General features: G+C 44.0%; 1 protein-coding gene across 3 annotated transcripts in view; it reads left to right on the top strand.

The window, feature by feature from the left end:
• The window catches only part of TNFAIP8L3 (TNF alpha induced protein 8 like 3), a 48388-nt gene extending 33838 nt beyond the window's left edge, over nucleotides 1-14550 (top strand). Inside the window, exons 1-2 of one of the 3 annotated variants that reach the window (XM_054077484.1) lie at nucleotides 8914-9039; nucleotides 12524-14550. In XM_054077484.1, coding sequence (XP_053933459.1) covers nucleotides 8982-9039; nucleotides 12524-13086 — 621 coding nt within the window. In that variant the 5' untranslated portion in view covers nucleotides 8914-8981 and the 3' untranslated portion in view covers nucleotides 13087-14550. Of the gene's footprint in view, nucleotides 1-8913; nucleotides 9040-10838; nucleotides 10861-12523 lie in introns of those variants that run through there. The other 2 variants (XM_054077485.1, XM_054077483.1) reach the window with 2 other exon arrangements.
• Nucleotides 14551-14655: the final 105 nt, after the last annotated feature.

Here is a 14655-nt window from a genome sequence, read left to right as displayed (position 1 = left end):
ACTATTCAGACAAATATTATCAGCAGCTCTTACTCAGAAAGGGAAGATGCCCTCAGGTCTTTTATGGATTTGCACAAGCAACATTCCCATCTGGTATCGCACCCGTATTTAAAGCTGCAGCCCAAAGCATGAGTTAATCTAGCTGGGCAAAACAAAACTGTCTGCTTCAAACGGCAATGCAATTCTCACTACCGTGTTCGTGCAGGCAGAGCATGAACCTGTATCCTGTAACCTATTAACGGTAAGTGAAGTGTAATAGTTTAAAAGCTTGGTCAGAATGGCTGATAGTCTGTACAGCGGGCACAGAGCAGAACACAGGGCACGGCTACCTGCCGAGGCACTGCGCCCTGGGGCAGAAGGACATCAGCAAAGGATGCTCTGCAGCCAGGAGGCAGAAGAAAGGTGACGAGGTACAGCAAATGGTGAATTCATCAGGAATATTGTCCTTACCCTAAAAGGCTTGACAAATTGCAGTAACTTTTCCAGATTTTTTTTTTGTAGTCCTTTTTTACCCCCATCGAATATTCTCAGACTAGGAATTAAAATTTCAGACTGCACTTAGTGGTACATTAGATGCCTTTACAAATCTAGGCCTTTGCATTCATGGAGCAAATGAAACCTGTTGTAAATACACAGACATAGGTAACACCCACATACCTTGGAAGTAACGATGCTATGACATACAAAATTGTGTAACTAGGCATGACTCATGGTAAGGCTCAGAAGAATATTGCTTTAGTAATTGACTTACACACTTGCAGAGTCTTTCCTATCAGGAGTTTCAGTTTGGGGTTTCTAATGGTTTTTCTGTTTGTTTGTTTTGTTGGTTAGGGAAAGTTGTTTAGTTTGGCTAAGAACATCAGTCAGTCCCAGGATAAGCCACACTTTGAAGTCCTTCATGCCCCTAACAAGCCATGATGTTGCAGAAATTTGACATCTTTTGTTTTCTTTAGTAATAGTCACGTCATGGTCCTACTGTTCTGGCTGTATTATAGCCATAGCTGTGCCTGTTTGTTAACTGCCAAACAGCAGATCCAAACATGTTATAACCTGTAAGCACTCATCTTCCAGAGTCCTGTGAGCAGTAGCTGATTTGTAAGCACTAATCGGCATCTTCAAAATATTTTTCTTTTAATTTACTTCCTCAAAGCACATAAGCAAAGAATAAAAATGAGATAATAGTCTATGCATTAATTTCATTAAACTTACTTAACTTAATAGTTTTAAGCATGTCGTGATCAGTCTAGAATGGCTGCTTCTGACTTTGACTGCTGGCAGACACTTTGTGCCACTATTGTCCTCTCCATCTTCCCCTCATTTGACTTTCTTCTCTGGTTTAAACATAGTTTGGAAGCATGGCTGGAGTTAATTGGGGAAAATTAACAGCTCCTCTGTTGTTTTGTTTAGGGACTCACAGCATGTTTTTCCAGATGTGCCTGATCTCTGCTACTGTTTTATTTCCCTCCTATCCATCACCTTGTTAATTCAAAACCTAGTGGGGTAAAGCAAGCAAATACCAAGGTAGTAAAATAATGGCATGTGGTGTTCATAAAAATATATCTCCCTCATTTGCCACATCCACAGATGCCATTAACTTACAACAATTCCAAGCTCGAACAGCCTGCCTTCTCCCTCCACCTCACCCGCCTTCCCTTGGCCTCTTCTCATTTGCGCATGCCTAGTTCAGCATTACCCCTACCATCCGGCACAGATTAAGTAGTAATGTCAGTGCAGGTTTTGTTTTAAAACAAAAGAAAACCACACAAGAGTGAATTTCAGTTTTGCTTCCAGTCGTTCCCCTTCTGTGGGACAAGGTGGGCTATTTTGGATGTATCTGAACAGCGTTCTGGAGGGTGGTGAAGAAAACTCTATGCTCTGCAGAGATGCTGGTGTAGTTCTGCAGGGATGCGGTGCCAGAGCTGCCCACTGCCATTCCCTCCCTCTGGATGCAGCAAGGCCCAGGCCAGCACAGCTGGGCAGCCCATTTGGCCAGCAGCAGCTTGAGACCTTCTGCGGTTGCAGGCTGTTGTGGGGGTTTTGACAGCTTATTCACCTTGACCTGGTTTAGCAGAAATGCTTTTCCCCTCCGTTTTCTTTCAGCCTCATATTAAACTACAGAGAAATGCCAACTTGGAGTTTCACAGCATCTCCGGGCCAGCTATCCTTGGAGTCCCGATTGCTTGCTTTCTCATGGAATTTAGTACATCCCTAGAGCATAGTTGTGGTTATTTTTCATGCCATTCTTAATATACGAGTCAAAAATAGAATTACTGTATGTAAAAGGCAAGGACATTAGATCTCTGGAGAAAGAGCGGTGTACTGCAACAACAAGCAACTTCAAGGTACAAAAATAAACCCTCAGAGTTTTCTCCCCGAGAGGATGAGAAATTAGGGGGGAGGGGAAGAAGAAATCAGTGAACCAGTACCCAACAGCTTGTTTCTTAGCTGCATATTATCTATTTAGAGCATCCATATTACATGAAGGCCTTGTTTAATATTTAGAGCTGGCATTGCTAGGCTTTACGCTACTAACAGTACAGTATTATGTTCCTGCTGGGAATGACTGGCTCCTGTACGTTAAACAGACCACTTTGGAAGGAACAAAAAGTGTTTCAGCTACAGAAGCCCAGGGCAGCCTGCACCTCCCGTTAACCAGGAGTGGTGACTGTGGTAGTTACTAAGCACCAAGCCCAGAAGAGCACAGATACCTCCATACCCTTCTCTTTCCCTCCCGCTGCCAGAGGAGGGTATGAAAGAATAACCAGAAAAGCTCATGCATCCCGATCAAGAATCCAAGTCATTCGTGAAACTGCATTCGGCTCCTCCAGCATCTGTTGCGACTGTCGCATTGTTCAAACGTTTAAACTCAAGGAGAAGGGCATAGCTGCTCCCAGGCACCAAATCCCCCATATATACCAGGAAAACACAGCCAGAAGTTGAACCAGAAGATTTGCTTCTGGGCCACTGTAAGTGAATACTAAACCACAGGTATAACACACGTGGAAAGCACCTGCTGTGTAGCTGTACACTGGCTGTCCTGGCTGGCTTGTCTCTGTGTGGTATTTGGGGACTTTTTGGTTGTATTAATAAGGTAAGGGGAAAGATGGGCTTGTTACTACATTCCTGGATCAAGAAAAATTGCATGTGCTGAAAAGAGAAATCCTCAGAAGCTTTAAGGAAGTCAACGCTAGCTGCTGGCTTCAGGGTGCATAGCTGTATCCCTCATGCTTAGATAACACAGGCTGCATTTTCTACTACTCAGCACTTGCAAAGTTGGGGTTTATTCCTCTTCAAGTTTTCCCTCAAAACAGAATCTACCATAAAGTAACTGATCATAAAGTAACAATGCAAGCAAGCACTACAGATCACCTAAAAAGAGAAGCTGCTGCAATAATTGCATCTGGACAAAACCAGGATACCTGGAGATCTAGAAAGGTTTCTCATGGCTTATAAGAGTCTCAGTGGCAAACAATACTTTGGCAAGCAAGTCTTCTCTTTTCTAGATAATTGTTACTTTTATGTGGAAGAATGTGATGATTGAGTACTTTTAAGGAAAAAAACCCTCATAGGCTGCTTTACAAGTAATTGGTTTATCATTCATTATACGCCTCATGGTTCCCCAGAGACGCTGTCCCATCTAATCAATAAAGAGTTCCTTAGCACAAAGCAAAGCACTTGTTACTATCCCATTGTGAACATTACATGGCCAGACATTAAAAAAAGCGTAATTTTCTTATAGAGAGAATAATTATTCATCTAAGTAGACATTTTTGCTACATAGTCACCATGATACCTTATTTTTAAATGCAGCGTCTTTAAAACGAAGGTGTAAGAAATGGGGTAATTGTGGCGAACACAAAGGAGATCAAACACAAAATGTTTCAGAGACTGAAGCTAAGCTCTTCAAGTTACTGCCCGGGATTTGCTATATAGCATATATATTAAAAGACAAACAAAACCCCAAACACTGACAGTTTGAAGGCAAAAAAACTCCAACCAATTCAAGATGCAAGATGTACCCTGTTGCCACCAAAGCACTGTCTGCTGGGGTTTGTGAGCTATTCACACTTACATAAAATCCTGCTGTAGTGTTTTGGATATGTCAGTGTGCCACTCCACTCCACAGAGGCGGTTTTCTCACCAAAGCCAGCACTTTAAAAAAAGCCAAACAGTAATATAATCACAAATATCTGTCTCAAAATACAGGAGCAGGATCAATAGGTCATTGCGACCAATCCTACATGTCATTCCTTAAAGATCATTCCAGGCAATGCCCTAGCCTGTTATGGCTCCATGTATCTCCAAGACCTCCCTCACTTAACCTTTGCCATCTGTATGCCAGTGTTTCATCTTGCAGCGTCAGGCAGAGTTAAAACAGCATTTTCTGGGGTGGGGACGTTCAGTCTTTTCAATATATTTTGCAATTGCTATCAATATAATGAGCTGACATTGAAAGACTTTAAACCTGTTTTAAAAACAGTGGTCTGCTTATCAAAAGGTCTTTTAGTTGCATAGTAAAGCTTAAAACAACCAAACAACAGAGTGTTTTACTATCACTCCTGGCAGACAGACTTACTCATTTCTGTAATGCCTGAGCACTTCCAGATAAGAGCAAAGCCTTGTTTTCACTTCATGTGCCGTGTAAGGAAGCTCTGTGTTGTTCACACTCACCATCAATTGCCAAGAGTTAACCAGATGCGTTTGCTGCCCTGGCAGAGCTTCCCGGCATGCTACACAATGGGAGGAGCACAGTTTAAACTGAACACTCGAAAGTCACTCTTGAAACATACCATTCCTTGTGCTTCAGCCTGCCTGAGGTTTTATTTTATCAGATTAAAAAAATTAAGGGCTTTGGCAGCCACTTCCAGAACAGTAACTTTGCCACCGGCGTGTGCCAAGCTCATACTTGGCACACGAGATCCAAGGGCTGTGTCCTTAGCGGAGCAGCTGCTGTCTGGTACCTCCATGTGGTTTGTGGCACAGGGACACTGCGGGGAGATGGTCCTCACTGAGCCTTTTTCTCCGGGAGTGGTTTCCTGTCTCAAAAGCCGAATGCAAGTTTTCAGGCTATGACAGAGTATGATGTCTCATTTGTAGTGTCACATAGCAGCCATACAAAATCACAGCATCGTGTAGGCTGTGCCATAGAATCAAAGGAGCTCTTGTGAAGGTTTCCACACCATGGGCCAGTTCCAGCCACAGGACTGTTATCCAGACACTGCTTGCCAGCTATTGCTTTTATACACGGGGGAAGAGCACAGCGGTGTAGCTCCGTTCCCAGCCAGCTACTGGGGGTAGCAGGAAAACAGCTTAGCCAGCCCCTTTCTTGGCAGCTCCACCAGAGCTGATGGAAATAGCAGCTGAACTCCTCTTCCCTTGGATAGCATCTCTGGAGGCATTACCAAGACAAGGACAGCATTTAACCACTCGTTCTGCATTGCCCCTCTTCTTCTTACAGGAGCTCCTCAACCTACCACTACCTCTGCCATAATGAAAGGCACACTCCAGTATGTAGCGACAGTATATTATTAGTAAAATAAATGTCAAATACAAGCTAGCTGCTGAAATAAGACTATTATTAGGAATCTCTGTTCACTAGATTCCCAGACAGTGTTTTTTTTGCAGCATGACTGTTGCTCATATAAAGCACCAAAAGGAAAAAATGGTCTTTTTGGGTTTTTTTCCATTCAGTCATGTTCCCTCTGTATGGGGCTGTTGCTGCTATGTGCAGCATGTCCAAGATTTACCTTCAGACATTTGGATACCAGCACGTTCTCTCGGAATCATATAATTATTAGTCTGTAATCTCTTGTTCCACTACAGAAATGAGCAACCCTTTTATGTCCATAGTAAAGATTTAGAAGTGTTAAAAGTTTGAGCACCAGGCCCCTGGTGCTTACACGTGTTTAAACTGTCCCTGCCCAAAAGCTGATATATTCCATCTGGTCTACTAGATTTCTTGGCTTAAAGTTACTGGAAACACTGAATGCTTCTTCTACGGTGATCCTGTAGCTGTCCTAAAGGAATACACACACTTACAGCTTGCTCCCTGGCTGCTCCGTACTAAAATACTATAGAAGAAGTGCTTTTAGTGCATTTTTTGTCCTATCTGATTTTAGAGCTAGTTTGAAATCCTGAGTTCTGCAGTTAACATTTCAAATCAATCTTACAGCATGTAACTAATACTTGAAGAATAAATAAAACACTCAGGTTTGCAGCTCATTGCCTCTAAATATTTTGTCTGAATATTGCAAGTTAAGCAACTAGATTTTCTGTTTGTTTTGCTACATTCTCTTTTCCAAATCTGCACTAGCTTTCTCTTGTGCTCATACCTTCGCTTAAAAAATGTAATAAGCTTTCCTGTCTTGTTTTCCTCAAAGGTTATTTAAACTTTATTAACTATTTACAACCAGAAAAAGAGACATTACAGGTAACTGTGGGTTAGACTGAAACAAGCTGTCAGCCCAGTAAATTATGAAACCAACAATAACACTGAATTAACCACTTGGATATCCACTACTCATTTAACTCTCTGCAAGAGCTTTAGGATGCAGCTGCCTCATTCCTTCTCATTGGCATTCCCAGACTCTCCAGGTTCTCAGTGGCAGGTATGTCACCAGGTTAAAATGCACAGATGCGCTCAAAATGAAATCATTAAAACCAGCACATTCCTACAACAATTTTCATAACGCCGCTATCTTGTATAGTAGCAGACCCTGTCCCTTGGCACAGTCCATCTCCCACCAGCCTGAGCAACACTAGCAGCTGGAGAGATGCCCGCATTTCCAGCAGCTTTGCTGACTCCTTAAAGCCAGCCTTTTGCTGCAGAGGCTGCGCTGCATTTGAAAATTGAGGATTCAGGAATATTAAAAATATTTCAGCTTCTTCATCATCTTCACTTTCCTATGTATTTCCTGCTTCTTAAGATTCAGCCCTCTTACAGTACAGCTGCAGCACAGATGCAAAGACTTCTTCCAACCACATCACCTCCCATCCCTGTGAGGCTGCAGAAGCCCACTGCAGTTCTGCAACCTCTTCACATTTTTAGCTCCGTCCCTTATCTTAAAACAGCTCAACTCACCTCTCCAGGATGCTGTCAGGCTGACTCAGTACCTCCCACACATGCACTGTTGGTAGTGGCCCAAAAACACAGCCCACCACCAACTGCTGGGTGCTAAGTTACCCTCACAGTGTGAGTGAAAGGTAAGGCACGGAGCTCTACCTGTGACTCATCTGAGACCAGGTGAAATCAATGGTTGAGGTAATCAATTAACTAGTACAAGCTGCAGCAGACAGCAGGAACAACTCCCGGTGTCAGACAGAACTCTACAGGTGCAACAAAACCAAAGAAATTGTTTTGTATCCCTTCTCCAAGCAAGCCTGCACATACAGTGAAAAATGCGCTGGAGAAACTCCACAGAAACTCTGCAGATTAACTCCTGCTCTCTCCATTTTTACCTGCAAAGCAGCTGAGAGTTGATTCCAGCATGCTTTCAGACATTCGCCGGAGCAGAAAACACCCTGGCTGCCAAACTTTATTAAAGCTTTGATTAAGAAGTGGCTAACTGGGAGGGAAAAGGACTCGTGTCCTCTGGGCGGGCAAGGGGGCGTTCCATGGCCGTGTAATTAGTTTCAGAAAAAGTCAACCCTGCTTTCTCTTGGGCATAGTGGGAGTATGTTCTGGTTCACTGGTTCTGCTGTGTGTGGTTCTGCCATGTGTTTTGTACCGAGTGGCTGAATGGATATTTACATGAAAATGGTATTGCTGAGCATTTAGTTCCAACCGTTTTGTACTCGGTACAGCCATCTGGAAACAAAATATTCTGAGAACCTTACAGATGCTCTTGCATTTCACTGTCAAAAATCTCCTAAAATATGAAACTCTTACATTCGCTCTCTAGAGTTGGCAAACTTTTTCCACACTTCTGTTATTAGGCAACCCTGTTATTGAGCAATCCTGTCATTAAGTTTGGTGGATGTGAGACATCTGTCATGTTCAGCACGCTGTGCCAGGAGCTGGGCCGTCACTGGAGGGGAACGAGGTAGCACCCTGCCCACCATGGGAGCCTCCCAGCCATGGGAGCCTCTCGCCTTCCTCCTGCCTGTGCTGGCCACGTGCCTTCCCTTCCGCAGGCATCACAGCTGTGGAAATACAGATCCAAAGAGTTGAACTTTTTGAAGGATGGAAGATTGCTATCCCATCACGTGAGGCTTTTTGAATAGCTTTTATGAAACGCAACTCTCTAGATGACAGAGAGAGAGCAGATCTGAAGGCAGAACTGGTCCTTATTTTAGTAAAACCCAAGATGTCAGGATTTCTATTATGGAAGCCAATCATTAGCAAGCAAAGCAGTACGCTGGAGGTCGGCTTTTCATTTTTAGCCTTGGTGTAATGTTCCTGAAAGCTAATAGCATCTATAATGTTGTTACTGATTTGTTTTCCTGTATGAAAGAAAGCAGAAAATAGAACTGCTGTGTGTAGGAGGCAGAGCTGTATTTTGCGCAACAAGCAATGTGCAGCAGTAAGAAAAGACTGCCACAGTAAACTTGCAGTCCCCATGAAAGCCGGAATTTAATCATGTGGTTAACCACTTGTGATCTCTGAAAGGCAAGGCGTCACCTTGATGTCTGAGCACTACATGATTTTGGAGACAGGAGTCCAAACAATCAATCCGAACAGTTTCTCTTGTTTCATCCAGCATGAACTGCTGTAAAACTTTGCACACTCCAAATTTAAACAAAATCAAGCGTAGCCCTTTGCAAACAGACCCCACGCAGTTGTCTAAGCAGCACAAATGGGCTGATGGCTGTTGTCGACCTCCTCCTCATTGCACACATCTTGTCTGACCCCCTGGCAGGTGCTTGAGCGGGTGGAGGCCACGGACTGAGGCTCTGCAGAGCACCAATCCCAGGCAGCCAGGCTGGCAGCTTGCTGGCGCACTCGTTGTCCTTCTCCCTGAGCTTCTCAGTGGTTTCCCGACATGGTGGAGGGACTGTGGCAGCAGGCTGCACCTTCTGGATTTAACACAGAGCACTACGGTATGCTAGAGATCATAGAATCATAGAATCACCAGGTTGGAAAGGACCCACTGGATCATCGAGTCCAACCATTCCTAACACTCCCTAAACCATGTCCCTCAGCACTTCTTCAACCCATTCCTTAAACACCGCCAGGGAAGGTGACTCCACCACCTCCCTGGGCAGCCTCTGCCAATGCCCAATGACTCTTTCTGTGAAGAATGTTTTTCTGATATCCAGCCTGAACCTCCCCTGGCACAGCTTCAGGCCATTCCCCCTTGTCCTGTCCCCTGTCACTTGGGAGAAGAGCCCAGCTCCCTCCTCTCCACAACCTCCTTTCAGGTAGCTGTAGAGAGCAATAAGGTCTCCCCTCAGCCTCCTCTTCTCCAGGCTAAACAACCCCAGCTCTCTCAGCCGCTCCTCGTCAGACTTGTTCTCCGGCCCCTCACCAGTTGCATAGGCATACAGTGGGGGACGTGGTACTTTGCACCACCTCTGTCTGCCACAACTGATGGCTTTGCTTAGAGCTGCAGAATTGCAACACCTCTGCAAAGCTCTCCCTGCAGCAGAGCGAAGCACAGCACCAACCAGCTGGGCTTGACCCTGACAAAGTCACACAGAGGCTAAAGGGTCACGCATGTTAGGAAAATTAATATTCTAAAGATCAACTGCAATTATCATAGAATCGTAGAATAGTTTGGGTTGGAAGGGACCTTAAGGATCGTCTAGTTCCACTGCCTGCCCTGGGCAGGGACACCTCCCACTGGATCAGGGGCTCAAAGCCCCATCCAACCTGGCCTGGAACACCTCCAGGGATGGGGCAGCCACAGCTTCCCTGGGCAACCTGGGCCAGGGCCTCATCGCTCTCAGCGTGAAGAAATTCCTCCTTATGTCCAGTCTAAATCTGCCCCTCTCCAGTTTATCCCCATTGCCCCTCGTCCTACACTACAAGCCTTTATAAACAGTCCTTGCCCAATTATTTTCAGTTACTGATCCAAACAGATACTGAACAACTGCACCACTTGATTAATGGCGAACACTACACGAACAGACACTAATATTAATCTTCCATTTCACTGTGTCAAATACACATAATTATTCATCACAGGTACTATTTATATACCCATGCATTGCTAAGTGAAAGAACGCTTTCATCCCGGTTTTATCATTTCTAGATTAAATCACAGTTTTTCTGTTTCCTCCAGTCAGCAACTCAGCCCCACTGTTTTCTCCCCTAATGACAGCAAATTCATTCAAGCACACTGAATTATTTTTTTCCAGGTGGTGGTTCAGTTTAAATTAAAGGTTACTCTTCCATATCGCTAAGTCATACAGCTACAGCGCACAAAGAAAGATGACAACTTTAATATTCTAGCTGACTTCAAAAATACTTACTTATTCCAAGTAAGCACTCGCACCCCTTTTTCTTCACGCAAGGATGTAGGGAGCACAGGGAGGAAGGAGAGGCTGCAGTGAATCCCCAGCAGCGTAAGCGAGGCCATGGCTCGGGATGCACCACAAGCACTGACAGATGACGTCTGTGCAGTTGGGTGACAGCCTCCACGTGCTCAGGGCTGCAGAGGGCCTCCAGAGCTCAACAGCCTAAGACCTGCTCAGGCTCCAAAATCAAATCAGCACTGGAAGCTTTGGTTTTTTTACTGTATTTTTTTTAATCTCTTCATGGTTTGATTTCCTAGCATCTGGTGAAGGACGTAGTTACCTGCGTCCCTCTTGTACCAGCCAAGGCTCTGGTCCCCTGGCGAGCAGAGCATGGTCCCCAGCTGGCAGGGAAAGACAGGCATCTCCTTTGCGTGAGCAAATACTGACGGATGTGAGGGCAAGGTGAGGAAGGTATCATACCTTATACCACTCTGCCAGCACTCAGCCCTCACCTCGCTGGCTGTAAGCCTGAATACACACACACTCACCATCCCTATTTGGCTACAATGATAAAACTTCCTTTGATCTACAGAATTCTCTACCCTCATATGAAACTGGGTGATTATTTCCTTTACTTTGTCCATCTCAGATCAGTTACAAATCAACATCAATGTGAAAAACAGAGGAGGGTCAAATTAATTTCTACCAATAATTACAGAAGCTCATTGGATAAAGTCCATCAGGAGTAGCCACGTGCTCAGGAGCTATACTGAGTGAAGCTTGCTCAGAGGAGTAAAAGATAAAAAATCCAAGCTATTTATTTGATAAATGTAGAGCAAATAGCTCAGGTATTTTCATCAGCAGGAACTGCACACACTGAAGCACCATTTTACAATGATCACATTTATAATTTTGCAAATTGGAAAAAAAATAAGAGCAGCATTTTTACTAAAGGTTAAAGCAAAATAATTCCATGCTTATGAATCCGCTTTATTAACCCTCATCTGAGATGCTGCTTAGTCTAACAGTGGAACAACAGTGCCTCCCAATGACCATTAAGTATAACTCCTTCACAGAATCACCAGGTTGGAAAAGACCTTCAGGATCATTGAGTCCAACCATTCCTATCAACCACTAAACCATGTCCCTGAGCATCTCATCCACCCTTCTTTTAAACACCTCCAGGGAAGGTGACTCCACCCCCTCCCTGGGCAGCTGTTCCAGTGCCCAATGACCCTTTCTGTGAAAAATTTTTTCCTGATGTCCAGCCTGAACCTCCCTTGACGGAGCTTCAGGCCATTCCCCCTTGTCCTGTCCCCTGTCACTTGGGAGAAGAGCCCAGCTCCCTCCTCTCCACAACCTCCTTTCAGGTAGTTGTAGAGAGCAATAAGGTCTCCCCTCAGCCTCCTCTTCTCCAGGCTAAACAACCCCAGCTCTCCCAGCCGCTCCTCGTCAGACTTGTTCTCCAGCCCCTCACCAGCTTCGTTGCTCTTCTCTGGACACACTCCAGAGCCTCAACATCCTTCTTGTGGTGAGGGGCCCAGAACTGAACACAGTACTCAAGGTGGGGTCTCACCAGTGCCGAGTACAGAGGGAGAATCACCTCCCTGGACCTGCTGGTCACCCCGTTTCTGATCAAGCCAAGATGTCATTGGCCTTCTTGGCCACCTGGGCACACTGCTGGCTCATGTTCAGTGGCTGTCAACCAACACCCCCAGGTCCTGTATCTCAGTTTTGTTTGTCTCTGATAGCTTAAGCATTATTTTGACCACAACAGATCTCTCTGTGAAGAAAGCTTTAACATTGAACTTCAAAATTAATACAAGACAAGCAAAGGTATCCCTTCAGAATATTCTGCTCTTAGCTTGTAAGCAAAAAAAATGTCAGTGACAGCAAGACCTGAAGCACTGATGTTTGTCCATGGATGGACCCCAAGGATGCCTGGAAATAGGTGTGGAAAGCATTAGAAGAGTTCCTGCTATTGCAATCGTAACTACATGTAATGATCAGCCCTGCATGCAATGTCTCAGTAACTAACACATCAGTACTGCTTTTCTTAACTGATTGCGAAAGGATTGACCAAATAAAATTAACATTTTCCCTCTTTTCTGCTATCCCAAAACAGGTCCCGATTGTTTCAGTTCCAAGAATCTCGCACTGCAAGCCCAGAAAAAGATCCTGAGTAAAATGGCAACAAAAACCATGGCTAACATGCTGATCGATGATACAAGCAGTGAAATCTTCGATGAGCTGTACAAAGTAACAAAGGAACACACAAGAAACAAAAAGGAAGCCCATAAAATTATGAAAGACCTGATTAAAGTGGCAATAAAAATCGGGATCCTCTATCGAAATAATCAGTTCAACCAAGAAGAGCTGGAAATCGTAGACAAGTTCAGGAAGAAGCTGAACCAAACTGCCATGACAATTGTCAGTTTTTACGAGGTAGAATACACTTTTGACAGGAACGTTCTTGCAGAACTTCTGAATGAATGTAAAGACCTTGTGCATGAACTAGTAGATCGACACCTGACACCAAGATCCCACGGGCGCATCAACCATGTCTTCAATCACTTCGCGGATGTGGAATTTCTAACTGCCCTGTACAGTCTTGATGGGGATTGTCGGCCATACCTCAAAAAGATCTGTGATGGCATCAACAAGCTACTTGATGAGAAGGTACTTTGAAACTACACTCAGAATGAAGAAAACAACCAAAAACTTGTCTCTAGAACTGGCCACCCTTCATGAGCCATGGTGAGCAAGTGAGCTTCCTTCGCAGCGGTCTCTTACTACATTCTCCAGCGGGGGCCAGAAAGTGCCCACCAGGCTCATGATGAAGTGGAAAACTTAAGAAAGTAAGCTATCGGTTTTAACATTTTGTTCAGATAATTCAGTCTTTTCCAAGGAGCAGAGTGAGTAAGGCTGCCGGTACCTATTGTTCAGAAACAGATTGCTATACACCATGATCTTCCTAGCTTTGTGTTCAAAGCTAAGCGTGTGAAAAGAAAGGAAACTCAAACACGTGGCTATGTAAAAAGAGACAGGTGAAGGCAAAAGAACAATGCATGGAATGTACCCCCAGGCTGCCCTCGGTGCACATGTTTTTATTGTTCCCATGCTAATTGAAAAAGCTTAGACACATGGATTTAAGCTCACTCCTTTTGAAAGAATCAGGTATCAATACTAGAGGTCATTTCTGGTTTTATGTAATATTTAAGTCTAATAGGGGAGTAACAAATAATACAAATCAAGCAGAAGCAGTAGAAAACTTAAAGAGCTGCTCCATGGAGCAGTATTTTCATTAGAGAGTTTTGTGTTACACCTGCTAATAAAAGAGTGAAGGTTTGCATTTAATTTTGAAAAGCAAGCGCAGAGGTAAGTAGAAAACGAGATACAGTAGTACGTTAGTGTCCTCACTCTCAGGCATTATGTATTTGGTAGTAAATGAGTTTCGGCTGCAGGTTGCGCTGCTCTTCGTGGTCTCGCTCTTTTGCCTTCCAGAACAAAATACTCTTTGGGAAGATTTTGAAAGTGCACTTGTGAAGAGGAGCACAACCATGACGCCAACAGAGCGACAAAGTGATGTTTACAACCCCTATCCTAAAGATACTCAGCCTAGATAGAACTCTTGGTTTAACAAGTCCATGATATTAAATTAGTGCCTACGGTAAAAGAGAGGTGCAACAAAAAAGGAATCCCATCTGCTGTGCTCACAGAGCCATCCAAGTGTCATACATCTGCAGTAGTCTGAAGAGAACAGTCTTAGTGACACTGGTAAGCTTCATGGAAGAATTGTTGAGAAGGTTTCCAGTGAGTTTTATTTTCCTTTTTAAACAAAATATACTGATGTCTTCAAACATGAAAACATTTTGCAAATAAATATTGATTTCTGTAGAGTTTTGTTAGGATTAGGGAAGAATCGGAGCAGATAGAGCAGAATCTTGCAGCTGGGTAGGCGCTGGCTGACCTTATATAAAGGAATATGTTTGGAAATCTCTCCTCTCCTTGTCCTCTACTCACACTTCAGTGTCATTTACCGTCTCCGTTTAGTTGACACAGATAGCAGACACTCCCATTACCTGGAGGTAACACTTTCTATATCACGTACATTATATTATATTACATTACAGAGATGTGTGAACTTGAAAATTGACAAAGATAAGAAAATATACTTGAAAGCCATTCCTTTCTAAAGAAAACTTCTGGTATTGATCACCTATTACTTTAGGATAAGAAAAACGTATGTGTGTCATT

Source organism: Cuculus canorus, chromosome 12 (assembly GCF_017976375.1).
Source record: "Cuculus canorus isolate bCucCan1 chromosome 12, bCucCan1.pri, whole genome shotgun sequence".
In the NCBI taxonomy this organism is placed as follows: Eukaryota; Metazoa; Chordata; class Aves; order Cuculiformes; family Cuculidae; genus Cuculus; species Cuculus canorus.
This window is presented reverse-complemented; position numbering and strand designations above follow the sequence as displayed.